The 24004-nt window shown below is 42.6% G+C and overlaps 3 protein-coding genes across 3 annotated transcripts; 1 reads left to right on the top strand and 2 right to left on the bottom strand.

Annotated features, from left to right (window-relative positions):
* Positions 1–14824: 14824 nt before the first annotated feature.
* Positions 14825–15937, bottom strand: LOC6526407. Its single transcript, XM_002087490.4, has 4 exons — positions 15668–15937; positions 15443–15565; positions 15288–15366; positions 14825–15223 (listed from the first exon to the last, which is right to left on the bottom strand). Exons 1-4 carry the CDS (start codon positions 15814–15816, stop codon positions 15149–15151), a joined length of 426 nt encoding a protein of 141 aa, XP_002087526.2. The 5' UTR covers positions 15817–15937; the 3' UTR covers positions 14825–15148.
* A 3106-nt stretch (positions 15938–19043) lies between these two features.
* On the bottom strand, positions 19044–19390 carry LOC122319510 (histidine-rich glycoprotein-like). The gene has a single exon (XM_043206846.1). It carries the CDS (start codon positions 19345–19347, stop codon positions 19120–19122), a length of 228 nt encoding a protein of 75 aa, XP_043062781.1. The 5' UTR covers positions 19348–19390; the 3' UTR covers positions 19044–19119.
* A 2081-nt stretch (positions 19391–21471) lies between these two features.
* On the top strand, positions 21472–22283 carry LOC6526404. The gene has a single exon (XM_002087487.4). The coding sequence runs from the start codon at positions 21567–21569 to the stop codon at positions 22173–22175; it is 609 nt and encodes a 202-aa protein (XP_002087523.1). The 5' UTR covers positions 21472–21566; the 3' UTR covers positions 22176–22283.
* Positions 22284–24004: the final 1721 nt, after the last annotated feature.

Below are 24004 nucleotides of genomic sequence, written 5' to 3'. Positions count from 1 at the left end.
CGACGGCCATGACGATGCGAGTGATATTTATACCGGGCTAGTAGAGTCTTACTCCGGCCCACGAGCCGTCTGATATGGCTAATATGGCTAACACATATTTCTAATCGCCTGGGGAGCTCTCTTGACTGCAGTAGTTGGTCGGTCGTGCAGTGGGAACTTTCGATAACACTTGTACTTTAAGGTTTATCTGGTACCATTTCGCAGGGTAGCAAGTGGGTCTATCCCCACTCTATGCTTTTACCACCTCAATTTTGCGATATCTCAGCAGCGTGCAAAGCAACGATCATTGCGACGATCGCCGGCAAATCGGTTCAATGACCGATATAGCGCCGAATTAGATTCAATGCCACACATGGGGATGTCCGTTGCGCTCACAATGACGATGACGCTGGGTAGAAACTATTAACAGCCTGGCTCAAATGCAGCATCACGTAATCAGTGGAGTGTGTGCCCGGGGAACCCCTGTGCCCATCGACGGGTTAACACTCCAGCCCCAATTACGTCAGTTTGCTTTATATTTCACAAATGGGTCAGCGACCGATAGTGACTTCTGGCAAGCAGATCACCTGGCGATACTGGGCCACTACAAATGGTCTCTTTAAATTCGTCACAAGCCCAATCGGTCGAGTGATTTGAAGTGGCTCACCTTGGAGAGTAGCTACTATTTGCCACTTGTAATAGTTCGGCGGTTCATGGCTGGGTTATTGAACTCGCTGCCCTTGGAAAGGGCGATACTACGAAGCTAACGCCACCTGGCATCGTTATTATTGCGCAATAACAGTCGCATTAATCAATATGCGATTCAAAACTGAATATATTGCTAGTCAGTCAAAAAAATGTGGGTATTCCCAAGCGTGAATTGTGAATCCGATAAATAAACAAATACGACAAAAAACATCGAGAGTGGGGCGGAACACTTTCTCTTTCTGGATCTCCGAATGCTCTTGTCACGCATTTTGCCAAAAAATATGTTTTACTCAGCGTATGGAAAAAATGATACCCAGTGAAACGAGAAGTGCTTACAAATATTCTAAAATTTATATATTTATGAAGGTGTTGTTTGACGTATGGAAACGTGAGCCGTGCATTTTTTGTTTTCAATTATTATCTGAGCTAACGAACCAGTTAGTTGATCAAATTCAGTGACTTCATCAACTATGCATTGGTTTCATTACTCATCAAATACAAACAATAGAAAATAATCACTTTTTGTTGGCTTCTGAGATAATTACAAGTGGCTCTTGATAGTATTTACAAACATTACTACAACTACAATACACCCGTTTACTCAATGAGTTCCGTGTGTGCGGTACACATCGTATATACATACGTATGTATAATTATTTAAAAAGTTTACTGGAAGAGCTTTACCCATGCCGAAACATACGTGAATTTTGACTGCTATGTGAATGAAGATTAGGGTGGACCTTGTGCGTGTGAAAGTATTTAGGTCGCTTTCAACGAGGAGAAACATATACCACCTTACACTAAATATCTCTCTACAATCCATAGTTTGTAAGCTTCAATTTAACTTACCTTGTTTTTCGTACTTAAATACCATTTGTAACCTAATGCCAAAGCTCTCGCTCCCACAACTTTCAAATTGCTGTCCCAATCACTTGAACTGGATTATCAGAACATTACAAATTTAATTAAATTTCCCTATCAGCGCGAGTAATTAAGGCAACTTCAGTTGGCAAAGTTACACAGCTAAACCGCAAAACAGTTCTCCAACGGGCATAAACGTAATAGTAACTACGTTAATCCAACAACTGAAAATCCCTGGAAATACATTTAACTCTTGCCTGCGCTAAGTACAATGTAAACCGTTTGCCACATTCCAAACATACAGGAAAATCCAGAGACAAAACAGCAATTTTGGGGCGAAAAGGGAGGTGAAAGTAGTTAGGGGTGGCAAGCCGAGTTTCGACACATGTTGCCGCAATAAAAATGTCAACACACACATAAAACATCTTCTAAAATGGCATTTGCAGCAGGCAGCGAATTCCGAAGGACCAACCGGGGGAAATGCGAATATTTTTGAAGCATAATAAATGGAGCTCGGCGTGGGAAAGCGTCGTCTGAGTGGAAAAACTGAGCCCGGGAAATCCCCATCCACACGTGCTTAAAGCTCAGACTCGCACACACTCGCACAATGCCGGCCATTAAACACGCATTCTTTGGCCATAGAAATTTATAGACCAGAAAGGAAAGGCGACGGAGAAAGTGAGAGAACGAGTGAGGAAGGGAAAGTTGGGAGGGGAAATGTGGGTAGTGCGAAATGTGTCGCGCAACGAGTTGCGCGCTTTACTTTCACTCTTGCCGGAACTTTCATTCAAGGACATGGAGCAGACAGGACCTCCTCGCAAACCACTAATGGCGGCAACCGAAAAGAAAAGGATACATGCATTTTATACCTTTTCAGCGGGCATTGTCGATATCTGGAATTAGGAAGCTATAACTTTCAATATCTGTATAGTATTATTTGCGCTATTAGGGTTATAGTATCCTGATTTATCAGTATCCTGATTATCAGTATTATCATCATCAGATTATCATAACTTTCCTAAAAATGTTCGAAAATAGAAATGTTATGCCTCGTTGAAATCGACATAGAATTCCCCATCGAACTGTATTCAAAGGTAAAAATCTTAATTTTTTGACAAATTTCGCAAAAAATCATGATGAAAATGCAAAATATGGCAAAATTTTTTTTTAGAAAAATCAGTACAAAATTTATTAAAATAGTAAGCGTGGATAAAGAGCTGCATAAAATAGTCATCCTTTTGTTTCTGGGATCATTTTCAGGTAAGTTATAAATAAAATCGCCAAAAAAATATTCATATTTTTGCCAAAAGTTCGTATCCCAATGTTTTGCCCAAAAATAATCAGTTTTTTGTATACAACAACGAAAATAGTTGTCCAAACATTGAATGCCATACACCGTTGAATTCGTTATAAAATTTCCTACAAAGTGGCATTTCAGCTAAAAATTTAAAATTTTGACAGTTTTTCGCAAAAATTGATGATGTTACCCCTTACCGAAAATGCAAAAAATGGCGAAATTTTTTTTTTGGAAAAATCAGTACAAAATTGATTAAAATAGTAAGCGTGGCTAAATAGCTAAATAAAATAGTGATCCTTTTGTTTCTGGTATCATTTTCAGGCAAGTTATAACTAAAATCGCCAATAAAATGGGTTACTGGCTGTTCAAAACAGTCGAAATTATGGCTGCATTTGAAATTACAGTCTAGTTTTAATTTTCGTCTAGTGTGTGTTATATTATGTACTTGAAAGAGTATCCAGAGTGGAATGACTTTATATCCTTCCTTATCAATTTCCCGTCTGACTGCCAACATATTTTCAGAATGTCAGCTGAACAGATCTCTGGCCCCCGCTCCTCTATCAATAAAACCCTGAGCTGAATTTAAAGAAGAACCAAAAAAAAGCTAGGCTGCTGGGCGTGTCGCCTTTAATGAGATAATCTGCGCTACTCGTCGTAATTTTCCGTAATTGAAGGTTCACTTGCAGACAGGCCCCACTCCGGATTTTTGGGGTCTGAGGTGGGGCTGCTGGCAACTGGCCGTAATGATAGTGGTGGGCCTGCAGCTGTACGTGCGTGTAACTTTGGGGGGATGTTCCTTCCATCTTCCATCTTGTCTGCACTTTTTGGAGGAGCTCGCTGGGATGGTAATCTGCAATAAATGAGGCATGTTGGAAGATTTATTTTATTGCTTTATTTAATATTTTAGAAAAGGCAGATGTTTCGCTACCACTCAGCGGGTTGGGGCTTTTTAGAGGGGTTGGTTACACTTGGCTTTACAGTCGGCGTTGAGTGGCTGACTATGAGTTATGACGGATATAATGAACAATATAGGCATTTGAGGCCAGAATGGCAAAGGTAAGCGAAGCAAAGGTGAAAAGTGTGTTGAAGGAAAGTGATATATACGATGCATATGAAAATGGTAAAGACGATAAGTTATGTTATATGCATGTGAGCCATTGTGAAGTACTATAAGAAAATGGTGAGAACTGTTTAATTTATGGCTGACAACGGTGGCTGAATAAACAAATTAAGAGGTATTGCCTAGGCATGGAATATATTTAAAGACATTTCATAAAATTGCTTTCGGCTGCTGGACGCTTTAAACATTTGGAATGGCACCTTGAATAAATTTCGCTTCATCAATTTCGATTAATCCCAAGTCCGGGCGAGAAATCTCTGGTAGACCTATTTTGCAGGACGGGCCCCCGAAGGGCAATCCACAATTAAATGCTCCGCTCATTGCGACATCGTTTATCACTTCTGCCAGAGTCCTGGATTCTCCGATTCTCTAGGCTCTGCCCGCCATTATGGTTGCTTCATTACGAGCGATTAATTTTGATTGTTTCGACCAGGCCAGCGAAGAAAAAGTGCCCAATGAAGCACTGCACAGTTCATCCTGAGAATATCCTTCTGCCTCATTTCTGTGTTTTCTGCGGACACCGAGAAAGGGCCATATTTCACCCAACAGGAGCCAGAGTGTGGATATAAGGACTAAGAGCAGGGAGCTGGGAACTGTGACCAAAATTAAGCACACAGAGCACAACTACACGAAAACGTAATAAAATCATAATCGTCGGATCAACACAGTCATCAGCGGTGTCACAACAGGCTACCAGCGGATGATGAGGATGGAAAACGAGGACGCAGACAGCCAAGGATGCCACTGAGGACCCAAGGAGCAGCAGGAGCAGCAAGGAGCAGCCAGGAGCAGCGAAATTGCACAAGCAATTGCCAGGCGAAACTCAACGGTAATTACAGTAATAATTCAAAAGAGATTTGCCCCCACCTCGTCCAAAAAAAAATCGAGCAAAAAACAACACTTCAGCCAAGGAGATGGGCGGAGGTTCGGAAAACTAAGAGACAATGAAGGCGACGATGCAATCCGGGCCAAAAGTGGCAATTGCCACGACTAGAAACAAAACTGCACAGTGGGATGGAAAAAGGAAGTGAGTGAAATAAATAAACTGAAGATTTTTAATATAAGTATGCAGTATTATCAGCAGACTATGGAAGTAAGCTTAATTGTATCTGTCAGCTAAGTTTGTATAAAGCTTCAAGCAATCCTTTTCTTGAAGACTTATTGATATTGATATACTAAAACCCATTTCCTAAACTATTTATACATGTGATTTGGATATTTAAGAGAATAAATGTGAACTTGTATCAAATGAAAGCCAGCCCACTGTGCCAGGAAGTCGGAAGAAGGTGGCTCATCGTGCCAGCCGCCCACGCACACGGAGCGCTGATGTGCAGCTTCCGGTCCTAAGCGACGCACAGGTGCAGGCCAACGCCAAAAGCCATAGAAGCGGAGGACTGCGACTAGTGAAAAGCCGAGGCAGTAACCAGGAGGCAGTAGCCGGAGAATCCCAGAGAAGCCAGCCATAAAAACTTTGGCGGGAGTGCGCCTGGGGTGGCTGGAGGTGATGATGAAAAATGCGACAATGAAAATAATGCCCGGCACACGCATCTCCATCTCCAACTCCAGTCCCAACTCCAGCTCCATCTACAGCACGGAGTCCCATGCAATCCGGAGTCCCGAGTCCGGATCCCAAATGAGGGCGTCCAGCGGAGCAGCGAGGCTATGGAAGCCATTCGAGCCACTTAAAGACTCGGCGGGTCGATGCCATTTTTGGTGTCTGGGTGTGAAAAAGTTTAAGTGGCAACAACGACGAAATCCCAGGATTTACTTTTATGCACTCCCACACCCACTCGCCGTTTGGCATGAGTGCAATCTGAGAGGTGAATGCCGAACGGTGTAAGCTGGCCAAAAAACCAAAAAAAAAAGGAAAGTGGGGAAAACTGGGAAAGCGGGAAAGTGGAAACTTTGACTTCAACTTCACTCCCTTTATGACTTTTCGGCGGCGCTGAAAGTCGTTGAAAGTGTCAATATTGCGTTATAGCATCACGTGGTGAACTCTTACACTGGAAAAAACAAAGCAGTCTGATTCCTGACAAAATGAAATGCAAAAGAGAAGTGCCTCTTTCGATGCCTCTTTGCTAACTTTTTTAGCATTTTCATCATCATAGAAGCAGTTACCCTTATCGAATTGTAACAACTTTCCTACACTAGGAAATACACACTAGTTTTTGTCACAGTGCACCTTCCACCTGCAACACGTTAGCCAATCCCAGCTGGCTGTTGATGCCACTGATGGTTGTTGGCTGTCTAGGATTAGCTATGCGTATGGCCCCCACATCCGAGTGGAAGGGGCAGCCACTTTGGCTACTTATTCCCGCCTTCTGCACTTTCGAAAAGCGCAACTCGAAACTTTTTTAGCCACGGCACTCGGGGGATGACCCCCCCTCACACACACCCCCCGCTCCACCACCCGCTGTTGGCAGAAAGTTTGGCCAAATGATACCAATAAACAAATCCCATTATACACGGTGTATCAGCTTTACGTTGGCTGCTCGTCCGCTACGTGAGATGACTTCCAACGCAAATGTAATACAAAGGATGCAACCCCCATTTTTTCGAAGGCTTTTGTTTCGCTTTTGGCTGCCAGGAGGCGTGAACATTTCAGATTTCAACAATTGCAACTGGAGTTCAGCTTAGATGGAACTTATATGCCACATTTACATTTAAACATTTTAAGGAAAAATAAATTTACCTTGGCCATTATTTCCGCTTTTTATTCCAGTAAAAGTTATTTTAAAATATCCTTAATCTTGGCCTGCTGCTTGCCCTGAAAATCTGTTAATCTTCCTTTAAAATAACTACCCTGCAAAAACTACTTTGAGGAAAACCAATTTTCTAGTCCATTATGAGCCAGCTTTCAGCTAATAACATAAGCTCAACACTTAAGCCACTTTGCATCTGGACTCCTGCGTAAATCCGCAGTTGAAAGCGATAAATGTTTTAAGATTCTGGCCGAAGCAAACGAAAGTTGCCTTTTAATGAACTCGATGCATTAAAAATATGTGCACAACTAAGAGCATTCATTACAAAGTTTTTGCTTTAAATATAAAAAAAACTTAAGCCAAACTAGGAAAAAAGGAGGAGGCACAGAAGTGGACGTGGGCGTGGCTGCCACAGCCGGTGCGGCAGTAAATCCCGAGAAAAGCTGCACAAACTTTGCGACTTTGGCCATTCATCTTACAACTAATTTCTGACTGGACTCACTGGACATCGGGAAGCCCATTCCTCCGGCACTTAAGTGCTTAAATATTTTTCTTTGTTCTTGGGCCAGGAAAGCGTTCCAGTTAGTGGCCATATCCGCTTTACGCTTGCCCAAATATTATTTAAGCTAAATATAAATTTGTGCCCTCTAATCACATTGCCATGAAGTCCAGGCTCTTGTTCCAACCGACTTGGCCAACTTGGCCAACTTTCTGCTGATTAAATGTTGGCCAAAGTCCACTTCAAGCCGATAACACACACACACATTGCCATACACAAGTGGGAAAGACAGATTTTCTGGCCGAAACTTTAAACTCAGCCAAAGTCCTTATCTAATTGCTTTGAAAAAGTTTCCGATGCAAAAGTCACTTTTGGCTTGTGGCCTCAACTTTTCGGGCACCAAGTCAAGATGCCGGCCCAAAGTTAAGGCCACCTTCGCCAGGTAAGATAATCCCGGAAAGTATGTTCGCACAATTGTGTGAGGGAATGCATGAAATGATTCCCTGCATGTCATCATCCACCTGGAAGGCCACCTAAAAGGCTGGGAAAATAAAGGGAAAGGAATGGAAAGGAAAGAAAGAAAAGGAAAGGTTAAGGTTTAACCCGACCTCTGTCATGACAGACAAAATATAATTTCAATTAAAATGCTAGCCATGGAAACGAGCAAGCCAGAAGTGTCAAAGGGCAGGCAAGTGCACTGAGACGAATTTCAGGCTCACAAAATATAGTAAATATAGTAATGTATGGCAAACATTTTGCATTTGAAAACTTCCAAAAAGTATATACTTGTCATCAACTGTTCAGCGACTGTATAACATTTATATTTATTATATCAACTAATTATTTCTACGTATTTTTCCCCTATCAATTTGGCTTGAATGGGAACAGATAAAGCCGGACTGCTAAAGCTCTACGGGTGGCAGCCGCAAAATATACCACAATAATGCAGACAGACACATGTGGTTGCCGAATGATGGCAAAAAAATTGAATCAGCTTCGCATGAGGGGCATTCCGGCCCAACTGGCATCTTGGCCAAAAAGGGCTTCCTGCGGCTTTCATTGATTAAACTTGAAGTTTTGGCCACCCGCCGTTTGGTTCCTTTTGGCTGCTTGGGAACTTTCTTAATTTTGTTGTAATTTCGCCGACGCTGCTGGAATTTCTATCTGCGAATTTATGAGCAACAGCGTAAACTATTTTTATTAGATTAAAAACACACAATCCAAAAGGGAAAGCGCAGAAAAATGCGCAGAATGGAGTTCTGCCCCCTTTCCATCGCCATAATTTGCTCTAACAATTTTAATCGCATTTGGGCGAGTTGAGAAGGGAAAATATTAACAACAATGTGCAAGTGGAAGCTTTTCATTACGGAATTGTTCGTGCGTAAGAATGTTGCAGGCGGCATTTTCAATTTTCCCTCAGTCAGTGTACATTTATTATGAATTTAGCAATTCGTGTGCAAAAATTACTTCATGCACAAAACAAACAAAAGAGCCACAAAAATTGGACACAAAGAAAACGTCAATTGAACCTTTGTTTTTCCTGCTCCTGGGGGTGAATGGAAACGAATGATTTATGTATCCATATTATGCAAATTTCGATAACTGCTGTTTGTAGGGTAATGTAGGGTACATCACCAAGTTGGTTGAATGATAGTCCTGCTGTTACGTCTTAAGGGTATTTCATTTTCTTACTAATAATAATAAGTACATTGTTTCGACTTGAAGAAATACAAAAATCTCACTGCTTCATACCTACGGTATTTACTGAACTCCATAATTTATTTGCCAAGCATCCGTTTCCTGGGCTCCCCAAATATATATATATTTATTCGCGGAGGTGGGGAGCTATCAGTCATGGACTGATTTTAGGTTTGGGGCTGTCCATGGCCGCCACTCGTGCTGAATTTTTATTGCTTGATTTAATTATTAATGCGACTTGCAGATGTCACGAACGCAAAAAGGATCCCATTCCCATTCCTACGCCACAGGTCCTTTCGAGTCCCCCCTCAATCTATTCCACCTCATGGCTAACCCTTTCGTGTCTCGACGCATTCTGATGCGTAAAAATAAAACAGAAATTGAGCTATATTCCTTCGGAAAAAGGTTTATTGAAGCGGCAGCGTATTGCATTTTTTATTATTTATTTCGGCCAAAAGTTTCGCAGGCAGCTAGGCCAAATGACTTATAGATAGCATGTCCGTACGAAAAAATTCATAATGAAATATTTATGGCCATAAAGCAGTGCGGAAGGCAAATGAAACAGACTGCTCCAACTCCAGCTCCGACTCCAGCTCCATCATCATCATCATCGACAGAAAGGGTCGCTGGGATTGGGATTGGATTGTTTGTGGAGTGGGATTGGCAACTGACTGGCTAGTCAACTCCACCAAAATCGTTGATGGGCGATCTGAAGCGGAAGTCAACGCAGCTGCCTGGAAATGATTATGATAAGGACTCGTTGTCCTTTGTGGGCCAGGACTTTTGGCCCCAGACTTTGGGCCCTGAACTTTTGGCCGTGGTTTATGGAGCTAGTTCTGCGGACGTTTTTATGGCAGATAAATTGCCTAGGTATCGGGCTTCTGAACACTGGAAACTGGAATGCCCATAAATGTTGATCCCTCGTAATATCAAAAAATATAATCACGTAATTGAATTGACAGTCATGGAATCGGAAAGAAATCCTTTTATTGCGCGTTTTAATGGCAATGATCGCAACATAAAGATAGATTTGTAAAAAAAAAAGGTTTGATCCATAACTTAATATTTATTTTTATGGCTAACACACAAGTCTCCTGGTCCCTAAAATATTAAGCCGCAACTGAACAATAAAAAGTAAAAGAACATAAATTAAGCACAGTTTACATAACGCATTAAAATGGCTGGCTGTAATGGCCACAATAAATATGCAACTAAATCAAGCTTAAATGTGCTTAACAATTTTGAACAATAATGTCCAGACCACAAGTGCGAAGCCTGTCCCTAACGAGGACCTCAAAGAGTTCTGCTCCTGAAACCGGAATGCGGACTCCATCCTTTACCATACCATACCATCTATCCATACATGTGCCGAGGGTCGAGAAATATTACGCAGCCGTAGAGCTCATTAGGCGGGGAAGGATGCCAGGATCCCAGGATGCTGGTTGTGTTATGTAGTGGGCAAAGGAAAAGGTTTCGTACAAATAAATTTGCACCTTAACGCCTTTAAATGCGCAACACACTGAACACACAGCACACAACACTACACAAGTGAAAACACCCACTGTTCTGGGAAACATGGTGTTGCCAATTACCCGTAAGTATGCGAAAAGCTTATGCGATAAATTCGGCAAAAGTGCCAAAAAGGTATGCAACGGCGAACGGAAAATAAACCGAGAGCATTTCCAGACGAAGGTAAAACCAAAAAATGCCCAACACCCCGCCATTCAGCATCCAGTATCCTCGCATCCCAGGATACTTTCCGTCTGGTTCGGGTCTGGTTTTCTGTGGAGTCTGGCACTGGGATTGGGAGTGGGTCTGTGTTCTGTGTTCTGGGTTCTGGGGAGTTTGCTTTTGCTTTTGTGGCTTCCAAGTCGGTTGGCGTCTTTGTTGCTTCACCTCGACCACGTAGCCAACACCTGCGTCCAAGCCAACAGAGCACCATCCTCCGTGGACCGTGGCAGGAACTGGAGTGGGTGGTGTGGCACATATTGAAGGTTAAGTTGGGGCTTTAATAAAATATCATGCGAACTTTCGCAGCTGTTTGAGGGGGCGGGATTGGCCAAATCGCAACGCACATGGGTCATACGTGCGCATATACATCACTATAAAGTTGTATTTACGAGCTGCCACTGCACTTTAAACATATTTCATTAAAATGTAGGCCCGATTCCGGTTGTTGGCTTTTTTTTTCGGCAGCGGGGCATTATATGTATATGCCAGGTAATTCCCCGGGATTCGCGTTATGGTGCAGATATAAAATTTTATATGCCCGCTTCTGCCCGCGCTTTTTGCGTTGTCTTTTCGGATGAAGCAAAGCGTGAAATATGATTGTGCTGCGCTACAACTGGTGATGGGGGGTTTTAGACTTTTCAGTCAGTTGGTAAAAAAAAAATTTAATTAATATTTAGAGTGCACTCAAGCAGCAGCACATTGTATTATATAAGAATTTAATTGGTTTCATAAAAAAATCTAATCCTAATTTATATTAAATTCTAACAACTGCATAGATTGTACAAACTTGTTATAAAACCTTTAATTTTATATATATATATGTAGCTTATCTGGCTGTCTGCTTGAACCAAATATTCCCGCTTTATTACAGCATCGTTTCACGCCAACGTAAGCGCAAATTTTGTACCTAAGCCGCGACCAGGATCTTTCCCCCCACCGAGCAAAGGACTCAAGTTGGTAAACAAGTGAGCATCCAAAATGGGCAATCAACTTCAGAATGGCCCCGCCTGTGCCATCCACCTAGCTCGCCTGGAAAAAGTAGCATCTTCTCGTTACTTTTTAATACTTTTTATGATTATAACAATGTGTAAGTGTCTGCTTACTAAGGGTGTGAGCAGGTGAGCAGCGAGACTCTGTAAATACAAAATAACTTCTGTTCCTGGGCAGGAAACAACCCTCCTTAATGAAACCGAGAGCCCACGCCGCCGAAATCCTTATCCCTTTTGCCACTTATGTTTTGCTGTTTTCTTAAGTTTACACTAAACAACCACCCAGCCAAAACAACCGACATAAAGCAGCAGAAATCAACAAAAATCAACAGAAACAAATATCACAACAACCCCTCGAAAGAGAATTATTTATTTTATTAAGTATACGCAGCGTATTAACCCCACAAAGCCAGCAACTTGCTCTTTTCAGATAGTCTTTTCGTGTTACTTCGTTTCTCGTTCCGCCGACTCCGTTTAATTGTTAACATTTCATTTAAGCCAGGCACACACATAACCCAAGCAGGGGGTGGGGGGTTAAGCAGTATGTTGGAGCTGGGGAAAATTCATTTATCAAAACGCTGCCCGCATTTCCGCGATGAAACCCCTCAGGATAAACTGACTGGCGCCAGCAGGAATGGCAGTCGAGGCTGAGCCCCAAATCTAAATCGTTGTATGCAGACGCACACATGCAAAACACAGGGGGTGGTGGGCGGTGGGCGGTGAGGCGAGGCAAGGCCCCAAAGGCACAGTGGTGCCAAGGATGAACTATAGTACACAATACTATACCTTTAAAGGTAACTAGTTTACTATTGATTCTAAATATCAATCACTTTATAAAAGCTTCATACTTTCCAGGCCAATTTCATTAGTTTTACTCTACATAACTCTAAAATCCGAACCACTGTGCAGAGCTCCTTCCTTTCCATGACGTTTGCGTATGTCAAAGTTATCTAAATGAAAAATTGACTTTCATACAGAGCATGGAAAGTGGGGGGAAATCATCAGCGCCCGTTGGCGCATCGCTTTCAGTTGAGTTTCCGTTCCGTAGGATTTCGCATTTACGCATTTCCTATTTTAGATGATATTTCATACTTTTTTGCTGACAGCAGCAGCAGCAGCAGCGGCAGTGGCAGCAGCGACTGAGGGGCGGAAAAGCGGGAAAACTGAGAGGGAAAACCTCTGCCACCGTTGATGATGATGATGTGCGTTTATTATTGTTGCTTTATGGCTTTGCATAGATAGATGTCCGTGTGTTTGCATGTGTGTGCCACTGACATATCACTGCCCCGCCCCCACAGCGCGTATTTGCCTTTGGGATTATCAACTCATTGTACCAGGGCATGCATTCATTCATGTACTTATAGAGGCTCCCCATTTGACCCTCCGATTGGATTCCGCTGGATTCTGACATTTGCCCAGTTGGCAGTTTTTGGGGCTCCCACTGATATGTCGATGCTATAATTGCTCTCCAATTGGGCACTATATTATGGCCAAACTTTTTTGCTGCCTGCATTTTCAGTATCTACCCATATTTTCTAGTAATGTGTATTGAATTTGAATTTGAATATCGCTTGAAAGTGATATGTCAAAATGGCAACCTCTGCCATCTTAGATTTGATAGGACATCTTTCCCTTTTTCATATCAATTGAACACCCTGGGCCCATTTAAACTTAACGGCTCCTACGTGTCTGCCTTTTTAGCAGCCATTGCCCCACAGCTATTGCATTATGTATTGGCCAGCCCGAAATTATGCTGCAAAATTGTTGCAACATCAATCATACTGCTCGGCACTCAGCTGGCCGTGGCCAAGACAAACAGCGGGGGAAAAAGGCCAAAAGCAGCCGACCTACACGCAGAGCATGCCAATAAATTGCGGCGGAAAATAAAATAAATTGAAAAACACTTTGATGCCATCAATAAACGCTGACAAAGCCGAGCAGCCAAACAGCTGAGGCCAGGAAAAGTTCACGACATTACCGTGAACTAATGTTGATACTGGGCACGACCTCTCCAGCGGAGTCCTTCGACATCCACGACATCCTCGACATCCTTGGCACAGCCAACTCAAACAGACATGGAACATAAAAATCATTTTGGCCAACTTCAGTTTCAAATGGTACACTCAAGTCAACAGCATTTGTTTAAAATCTCTATTCTAAACTGAATGATTCTTAGATTATTTATATAAAACGCTATTCTGGTATGAATTTTATTAAAACCAAACAAACATCTTAAAAATATATATTTCTACTTGTTCGTTTTTCCTTTTAAAGAACTAATTTTTCTCGCAGTGTGGGCGTCCTCCTGCTTCGATTTCTTCCTCTTTCTTGGCAGCTGTTCCCTTTGTCTTTTCTATCAGTTGTTTTTCCGCCTCTGTTTGCTTCTCCATATATATGGCTTTAAATTAGAACACATTTCTGTGATTGCTATTATGGCAGGAGGCGGATGAGAAGGAGGAGGAGGTCCTGGCAAAGGAAGAAAAAGGGCACTGCAGGCTCGTCATAAAGTGCGACAGGCGCCACTTTGTTCAATAGTTTCGTTGCCGATTTTTTGCTGTTTTTGCTGTCAAGTCGGCAATATGCCAAAACTGAAAACAGCTGCGGCATTTCGAGCCTACGAGTCGAGTTTTCCTTCGCTTTTTCTGCTGGCCAAGCTTCTGTTTCCGTTGTTTGCTGTTTGCTGTTTGGTGTTTGCTGTTGGCAAGGATATTGGGTTGAGTCCTTTCTGCTGTTTGGCCTAGTAGCGAGCCTCGGCCTGGGAGCAAATGTCACTGGGATATGTGAGTGGGTTAAGCTTGAAGCTGCCTTCGCTTTTGTCTCTCAGATTTTCGGGGATTTGGGCAAAGTTCACCCTTTACGTCGCTTTTCCTCCCCCAACAAGTGTGTTTTATGGGGAATCCTTTCCCGGCACATGACATATTTACATTGAACAACTTTGCCCTAGGCAGCACTTTTTAATAGGCTAAATCGATTGCCAACGAAAACATAATAAATCCAAAGCCCTTCAAATATGGTACTCGTTTGCTGAAATGTATCTTTAAACTGGGACAGAATAACAGATTATAAGGTACATTTGTGATGCTAAGAAATAATAGATTATATTCAATTAAGGAAACTGGGTAAGGGTAAGTAATGATTGCAACGAAAGTGCAGCAATCCATTTGAGCCAGCCAGTTCTATAACCATTTAATAATCCTGTAGTATCCCCGTTCCCAGAAAATTGATCTCGTCCCAACACAGTTTCGGTTTTAGCCAAAGTGAACTTTGCACTTTTACTGGTATTAAATATTTACGACAATGCTTTGGCCACTGACAGCGAAATTTCAAGAACAAAACGAAGGATAAGTAAAAAACAAAGTCGGCGAAGGGAAATCAGGCTCCCTGCAAGAATGAAATCCAAGCTAAATGAAATTCACTTAGCCGTGGCAGCTGATGATGACGATGATGATGATGTGTACGGGATGAGTAAGGCTCGCAATCTGTAGCTGAATCTGAATCTGAATCGGGATCTGAATCTGAATTTAAATCTGAAACTGAATGTGAGTAGTGGCCTTGGATGTAGCTTTAGCGATGCGAGTGCCAGGACTCGTTCTGCTTGAGAATCTCCTGCAGGCGTCGTCTTTCCTTGGCGGTGAGCACCTGAATAAGTATACCTTTCAGCTGTTTCGATTCTGAGATCTGAAATGTGTGAAATGTAACCCACCTTTTCGAGGGTTTCCAGCGTTGAGTTGATTTCCCGCTTCGAGTGCAAAGGCAGCCAAAGTGTGGTGATGGCAAAGGTCCTATTACCAAGTGAGTATTTAAACCCGTGCCTTTAGAAATGAGTACTTTAAATGATTAGTTCTTCCCCTAACTGACCTGTGAACCCTCATGGCGTCGATGGCGCATCGCTGCATCTCCTCATGTTTGGCCATTTCCCGGCGGAAACACTCGTTGTATCGCCGGAACGATGCCGCATAGCGCTTGCGACAAATGTCCGCGCTTTTCCCGAGGCGTGTGGAAATTGTGAAATGCATTAGCTTCACGGGAAATTGCGATTTTCACACAATTTGATTTGAAACGGGGCTGCAGCGATTGACTTACTACGTTGGCTCCCTTTCATCGGGCGGAGGACGCTGCCCGAATCCCACACGGCGGGCCAGCAAAACTCGGTACCACTGCTTCTGGAGCGCATTCATCGGCCGCTTGAAGGGATTCTCGCCAGCCGCATTGTTGCCTCGCAGTTTATCCATCCTAACAAGTTCTCCGCTTTATGCCGGGCACTCAGCCAGACACCAGACACCAGATCCAGATTTGCCCACTTGCTCACCGCCGGGCATTCGCCGTGGAACTGAACCCACTTGGAGGAGGAACTGGGATCCGGGTTGAACGTGGGATTGGGAGTGGTATTGGAAGTGGGCTTTGTTTGGTTGTTGGCAGGGAGTTTATCGAACCAACAAGCTAACAATTGCTGCAGGGAAAAGTGGGTGGCCAGACAGCGGCAACTGTTGCACAGGGAAAAGTTTACACAGCACTGAAAGAAATAAAGAAATAGTTCCAGGTAAGCAGGTGCCTTTAAAGATATCAGTAAAATATGGGAAAGCTATAAGCTAAATGATAAATAGCACATAGTAGCACAAATAAACCATCCCTACAGACTTTCTAACATTATGGTACTTTATAATACATTTTTCAGCTTTCAATTATTTTTGAAGTGTATCTTGTGTTTCTACGTTTTCGCGTTTGGAATGAAGTCTGTCTTTGATTTGCCATCGAAAGAGCTTTGAATGTGGGTTAAACCAGAGAAAAGACTGCTGGCAATCGCATTTGATGAGATTGTTTCCACTTTCCAACTCAATGGGGAAAATGCAAGATAAAAGGGTTCAGTGTATTTCTTATTTCATTTACTTCATGACAGGAGTACATATCTTATATGAGAAACTCAGGCCGTTAAAAGCATGAGTTTTTGGCCAATCCACACATTAACCTTTAACAAATGAACCCATTACCCTGAAGAATGGAAAGCTAGAAATAATCATATGCAGAAACGTGATGGCATACTCAAGACAAATGTCTTTCGAATCCCGAAAGCCCGTCTGCTGCTGTCTATGGCCTCATTATTAACCCACATTTTTCCACACACGAGCACCGCGAGCAAATGCAAAAACCACCACACCCACCAATCCCCAAAACCAGGCCATTTCTCATGCCCACCCAGATACGGCAATGTCTATACATCATAGAACAACCGAGCCCCAACCGTGAAAATCCCACCCTCTGCGGGAGGCGGAAAGGGAAAACATCTTTCCGTAATGCGCGACGACGCTGAGAAAGTAGTTTCCATTTCCCGACTCCAGGAAAGGAAAAAAAAATTGGATTATATTAATTTGAATTAATAACATATTTTCCGTTCCGGGCTTTCCTTTTTTTCCCGCCCTGGAATGCTGTTGCCACGATGAGTTTTCCCCGGGAAAATAGCATGATGAGATGGTAGGATGGTGGGCTAACCAAGGGTTTTGGCCGCGGGCATTTGATCTTTAATGAGCTTTTAATATGGGTAAATTTGCAATGGAATTTTGTTTGCTTGTGAAGAGGCTGGCTCGCGCCGGCATTTGCAATCGGAATGCGGCTTTCAAATGCCTCTGGACATTATTTAATCAAGTGCGGCCCATCGAACGAAAATTGAGTTAACTTCGGGGTGGTGGTGGGTCACAGTCAGCTTGCTGGGGTCAAAGTGCACTTGCAGTTTTCGTTGCAAGAAAAACTGCACGGCATCAATTCGATACTCGGTACTTCGCCTTCTTTTATTTGAAGATAAGTGGGGATAACATGCTAGCATCCCCTATATAAATTCAACTTAAATCTAATTAAACTCTCTATTTCTAAAACTTTTTTGAAACAAGTATTTTCCGTATACATACTCTTTGTTTTGAGTTAATCAGGTGGAGCTAGTGAACGCACCAACACTGTACCAACCCCTTACCGCTTTTCGGAGGCGGTCAAGTTGCCCGTTTCTAAGCAGCCAAACGCCGCCGCAATTTATCGAGTGTATTGAGTCGGTCTACGTGCTGCACATAAACCGCACTTATCTGGCTGACTGACTAACTGACTGGCTGAAGGATGTGGACTCTGCACATCCCATCCAGGATCCGCCACCCACTTTCCTCCGGGCTGCGCTTCCTGCCATTGAAAGGCGATAGCCAGGGGGGCAGAAAGAGAGCCAGCCAAGAAAAATTGCATGCGGTTAGGGAAGCGAGCAGCAAAATTAATGTGTCTGCCCCGGCCGAAGTTGCCTCCAGCTCCAGCTACAGCTACAGCTCCACTTCCAGCTACAGCTACAGCTCCTGTTCCCAGCTTGGGATGCTTCAGAATACCGACCTCATCCATGTCCATGTGCTGCCACCCGATGGAGCATCCATCCTTAAGCAAATAGACGGACGGAACGTGTCCGTGGCCATATCAAAATGATGTATGTGTGTTAGATTTGTTATAAATTTTATTTGCCGTTTGCTTGATTTTTCCCCCGTCTATTCTACGAGTATCTATCACCCACCCCGATTCGATTGCGATTGAACCGCAGATGCAGTCAATTATTAAACGCCTGAGTGATTGCGGTCGCCAAAGGGGTGGCTCTATTGCGAAACTCGCATGTGTTACAGTAGTTATCCAGCTAAAGGCCAGCCAACATGGCGGATGAGTAATATTTTGCTTTTTACATAGCACTCCTTCTATAGGTTTAATCGCAAATTGGACTTGCAAACCTTTTTTTATTTAAAACTTATTATAATTACATATTGTATCATCTGTATTTGTATAAGCTCCTTTGTTCTTCCCCAAAAATCAACTTTGGCGTACCCCAAAAATCACCTTAGTAATCTAAGTTAGGATATGACTAATGTACGCAAATGCGTATTTGCTATCGATAAGATTGCACAGCTTTATCTGCTGTTGAGTCCAAACAACTCATTGATAAGGTTTACAACTGGTTGATAGGTATGACTACTAATAGTTCAGCTTCAAAATAAAACAAAAACATTTTTTTTGAATAAATAGAGTACTGGCTAATGTGACCTAGGGCCAATAAATCATATATATGCTCAGTTAAGATTTCATGACATTCGACACTGATACGAAAAGCTCCTTTATCAAAAACGAGTCCAGTGATTGATTGATTTTTCTCTTACTGAATTATTAGTAGTGACGTGTTACCTTAAGTATTTGATTGTACCCGAAAATAGCTATCATAACACACCTATAGAATGACGACTTTGCTGGGGGATTATCTTTATGACGACCTCTTGGGAATTCCGAAAAACCGAACTTATCTCTATAGGTGCAAATTCAGTCATTGTTTGTTGACACAGAAGTACAACTAGTAATAATAATAAGTTCTTTTTGACCAAATTTTGATTTGTGTAATATCCAAACTTTCGCTTTTTAGTGTGACTAACTAGAGTCAGTTGACATATTTAATATCAAATTGTGTTTTAAGCACATACAAGTGTAAATTTATTATTATCACATTATATTGACCGATCTAGACTACAGTTCGTTTCTCATCGCGGGTGCATTGGAGGTCCTGGTGCCACATATCCTGGTCCATATGGATACGGACCGTGTGGTGGTGGAGGATTGTAGCCGGAGCTGTTTCCATGAGGGGGTTCATAGTAGATTGGATGCACTGGCGTCTGGAACGGAGGATGTGGCTCATGGTGCGGTGGTCCGTGGTGCGGTGGCCCATGGGGCGGTGGGTTGTGGTGGTGGTGCGGTGGTGGAGGAGGCATCTTTGCTGGGCGAGCTTCTGTTGTACACTAAACTTGCTCACACCGGGCAGACCTTTAAATATTTTCAGTAGGCTGCAATCTTATCTGCATTTAAGTTGAGAGGGACTCTAAGCTTACAGGTATTTGGTACTTTTTTATATAAATTGAACCTTATCTGCCGGCACTCTGATAATGGTAGCTGTTCAAAGGCGAACTTCATTAATAGGTGATTAAATATCCGTATAATTGTTAACCAGAGTGTTAACAAAGAGAAGTCATAAAATAAAATCCAATGTAAAATATCAAGAAGAGGTATGCTCCTTAAACAAATTGCTACATTTTTAACCAACAATTTACAATATAAAAACAGTTTGCTTTTGAGGTCACTAACTAAAAGTCAGAGAAGATATTTTAATGTTAATTCATGGCTTAATCACAGTTAACAATTTAATTTGTCCATAACACTTTATATCGCTAAATTCGGTTTATATTTTAGTGCTCAGCGAGGATGCATCGGAGGTCCATGGTGTGGAGGTCCATGGTGGTGGTGGTCGTGGTGTGGTGGTCCATGGTGCGGAGGACCATGATGCGGGGGTCCGTGATGGGGAGGTCCGTGGTGTGGAGGACCATGGTGTGGAGGTCCATGATGGGGTGGACCATGGTGTGGTGGCCCATGGTGGTGATCGTGGTGCGGTGGTGGTGGCGGCATCTCTAATTTTCTGACTACAGTTGAGTACTAAACCAAACCTTCTGCTGTCATAGCATTTATAGGAAAATGATTGGAATACGCTGAAATCTTATCTAAATTCCAGATAAGACGAGCCCAGTTGGGCTTATAAGTATTTCAGAATTTCCCACAACAACACAACGCTCAATAATTTAGCCGCCGTTTACAGAAGTTAATATTCTAATACAATTTCACGTGACTCTTTTATTTTGATCTGTCCTTTAGCTTGGTTCAACAGCGACTGACTGCCGTGCTCTCTGCAGAGTGGCGAGTCGATTAGTCGATAAGTTTCTCGATAATATTGGTATGTTAAGGATGGGTGTATGAGTGTATAAGCTTATGACTAGATTGGCTATGTATAATTAGGTATGTATGACTAAGAGTAACGGAAGAGGGTAGAAGGAGCAGCCTACTACAATAAAAACAAATGTGTGATATTCGAAATTAGTAATAACAAGGAAAAGAATTGTTTATTGATATGTCAATATATGACTTAAAGTCTTAACTATCGACGACTCGGGAGGTAGTTTATAACTACAAGCACTGCGATATGGATATGTTAAGATTTTTTATAAAAAAATATAAGTGTATACAGTGATTAAATTGAGGGTTTTTTTTTGCTTTTGCTGTGTTTAAAATCATATTTATTTAAGTCTTTTATAAAACCCTTTCCTACTTAATAAGCATTTGAAATTCAAATATATGTTAGCCGCATTTTTTGGATGCAAGTCACTGAGATTTCCATATGATTTCCAAATGATTTTTAACAAATTAATAGGTTACTTTAAAAATTAATCGTTTGAATAGGCATCATATGAAAAAGGCTTATGATTCAATAAATTTGTTTAAACAAATGAAAGCTAAGAATGGATTAAGTAGTATCATCAACATTTGATCATCATCATCAAAAATAAAGCAGTAGATTTAAGTTTTACGACAGGGTTTTATTTCTTTGGCATACAGAGGTTGAAGGACTTATTATTAGAAGTCTAACATAGTTCCCTAATAATAATCCATCGTTGTTTTTTTTTTAAATAAAATTAAATCCTTTTCATAGTCCTTGTTTATAGGCCTAGTGGTGTCCGTGGTGGGGCTTCGGATCTCCGTGGTGAGGAGGATGCGGTCCTGGATGGTGGTCCCCAGGATGCCCAGGACCCTTTGGTGGGTGAGGTTGGTGGGGCTGGTGAGGTGGTGGCGGCATGTTTCCAAAGCGATTTCAGTTGCGAACTGGTGTTTAACCTCGATTTCCACGCTATATATAGGGGCGAAAACCTGCTTGAGGTCTTGGTTTTCCCATCAAAACCTTTTATCAGCCAGTTTTGCGATAAGGTGACTTAGTAATGGGTGGTCATATCGGAATTTCCCAATGACAACTCACCGAGAAAAGCAAACATCTAGCTTGCCTGATTTTTCAATCTAACAGGACTCATATATTCATGAGATTTTCTCGAGTTGGAGTGTGCGTTCTTATATTCAAATTTTTGATTGTATAAAATTTTCTCGTGCACAAGTTATGGAAAACAATCTGTGGAATACGCTGCAGGAAGTCGAAAAAGTCAACGTATCTTTTAAGCAGACCTTGAGGAACATTAACGATATCCAGAACCGATACAAAATGGTTTCGGCTTTGAGGAGCAAGGCCTCCAAGCGGAAGGCATCCTTTGAGGCGGAGATCCAAGCGGCTATTACAGCACCCAATCCGCCCAAGAAAAGTGCGGTCAAGAAGAGCAAGATCAGTATGGGAAAGAAGAGACGGGTCAGAAAGAGCAAGGCGAATGTCAAGTTGAACCAGAGGAGTCTTCTACCAATCCCAGCACCCAATCTCACACTGGAAGACTTCCTGCAGGTGGAGGAGCCCTTTGTGTGTCTGGAAACCAATTGCGTCTACGAAATACACAAGACAACTACTCGCCTGGTGGCACGGAAGCCGTATGGAGCTCTCATACGAAGACTGTATCGCTTGGCCAGGATGAAGAGGAATCAGGATCAGGAACAGGATCAGGAAGAGGATCAGGAAGAGGAACTGGAAGAGGATCTGGAAGAGGATCTGGAAGAGGAGGTGTCTCCGGACTGGGAAAGCTACCACTGCTCCTGCTCAGCGTGCTGCATAGAGTGCAGATAAATTATTGCTTTGCATATTTTTGGGCTTTCACAAAGCTTCGAAGTTTGTAGCTGTCATTTTGTGTGAACCCTTAAATTGGTGATAATAAATTTTACTTGTCAGAATGAATTCATTTAGCTTAGTATACAACTAAAAATAATTTCATTGCTCTGTGAATTTATTCGAGTTGTATCGTTTTCCCTCGATAATTTTCCATAACTAGCCTCGAACATCGATTACCTCTGGCTCAACAATGAAAACGGGAATGGAAGCCAAAACAAAGGAACGTTTGCTTATTTACGAGTCGCACTTTGTATGGGCAACTTAAACGCTAATGGCATAAACATCCGAGACGTGAGCGAAATGTTTAAAACGCGCCTTTGAAGCGCAGGATGCCTGGATGCCAGGATGCCAGGACAACGGGACGGAAGCCGAGGTTTAGCGACTGTAATGTGGCCGCCGCCCAAATCAAATCTCAAATCATGCACGTTCCCATCCTGGCCAGCGGGAAAACAGGGGAAAAGCACCACGCGGGGGGGAAAAGAGCGCCAGGAGCAGAAACCGAAACCAGGATAGCAATCCGATGACGAGCACTGCACTCCCTGCACGGACCAAATTGTTTGAAAATTCAATTCACACATTTGCCAGTTGTCGATGATTTTCTGTGATTTTCTGTGACTCGGCCTGCTCCTCGTCCTGCCCTCCAATGCTAATGGCAGAGCCAACTTCTTGCCGGCTCATCCGCAGCCTCGAATTCGGCCTACGAGTTTGGGGTTTTTCATAGAATTCTGTCAATTGGCACACTCAAGAAATGCTGAAGTATTTTTAAATATTTAAAACCAACTACTAACACAACAATTAGGAAATGTAAAGTGTGCGTAATTTATTTATAAGTATATCATTTTATGTTGACCCTAACAATTTATTTTTCTTTACCTTTATATTATAATTTTTGCACACTTTTCGCTCAGTGCAGAGCTCGTCCTTTTCTGGTTTTCCAGCAAATAAGTGGAAAATCGCAACGAATTGTTACAGAGTCAGCGGCAGAGGTCCTTGGAGTGGTCCTGGCACGTGCAGATCGAACACTCGGCGCTGCGTCCCGTATCCATTGCACATCCTGGCTATCCTGGCCCATCCTGCCCATCCCGCCCATCCTGGCCATCCTGCTCCTTCCCTTGCCCTCCTGCGGCGGCTCTTCCTCGGTGGCATGTGTTTGAAATCTGAGCAAGCTTTCGAATCTTTTTTGGCCAGGCCGAAACTCTCTCCCTTTCCCTGCGCTATTTTGTATGCAAAGAGTTGTTCAAAATTTAATTTATTTACTCTGCCCTCGAGTTGTAGTTGTTGCTGATGCTGCTGATGCTGCTGCTGTTTATTGTCTGCAAATGAAATGCGTTCGTGGCGATGTGGATGTCTAAGTCCCGTCTGTCGCCGGCTTTCTTGCTAAACGAATTACCATTTGCCAGCTTTGAAGTTGCTTCTTCTGCCAACTTTCTAGCATTCTTTTATCCCCCGTTTCATTTTTTCGGCTCGCCAGAATTTTCTCCTTTTTTTGGGTTAGTTGTTCGGCTTTGACGCAAACTTTGCAGACCATAAAGTTTTGACTTCATGCAATTTTAATGACTTAACGAGCAGCATTCCATTTGACATGGGAGTCTTTTTTTCCGGGGGGGAAGGGCGACCGACTGGAAACGGCAGCTAATTAGCCAAACGCTTTGCGATTACCAAGAAGGCAACTTCACTTTTCCTTTCACAGGTTTCTTTCTCCCTTTGGAGCGGGAAAACTTTACAATTGCAGAAACATGACTCCACAAAAATGCAGCTAGCAGAATGTCTTGTGAAAAAATAAATGT

This window comes from Drosophila yakuba, chromosome 2L (genome assembly GCF_016746365.2).
Source record: "Drosophila yakuba strain Tai18E2 chromosome 2L, Prin_Dyak_Tai18E2_2.1, whole genome shotgun sequence".
Taxonomy (NCBI): domain Eukaryota; kingdom Metazoa; phylum Arthropoda; class Insecta; order Diptera; family Drosophilidae; genus Drosophila; species Drosophila yakuba.
Note: the sequence above shows the minus strand (reverse complement) of the source record. Positions and strands in the feature narration are given on the sequence as shown.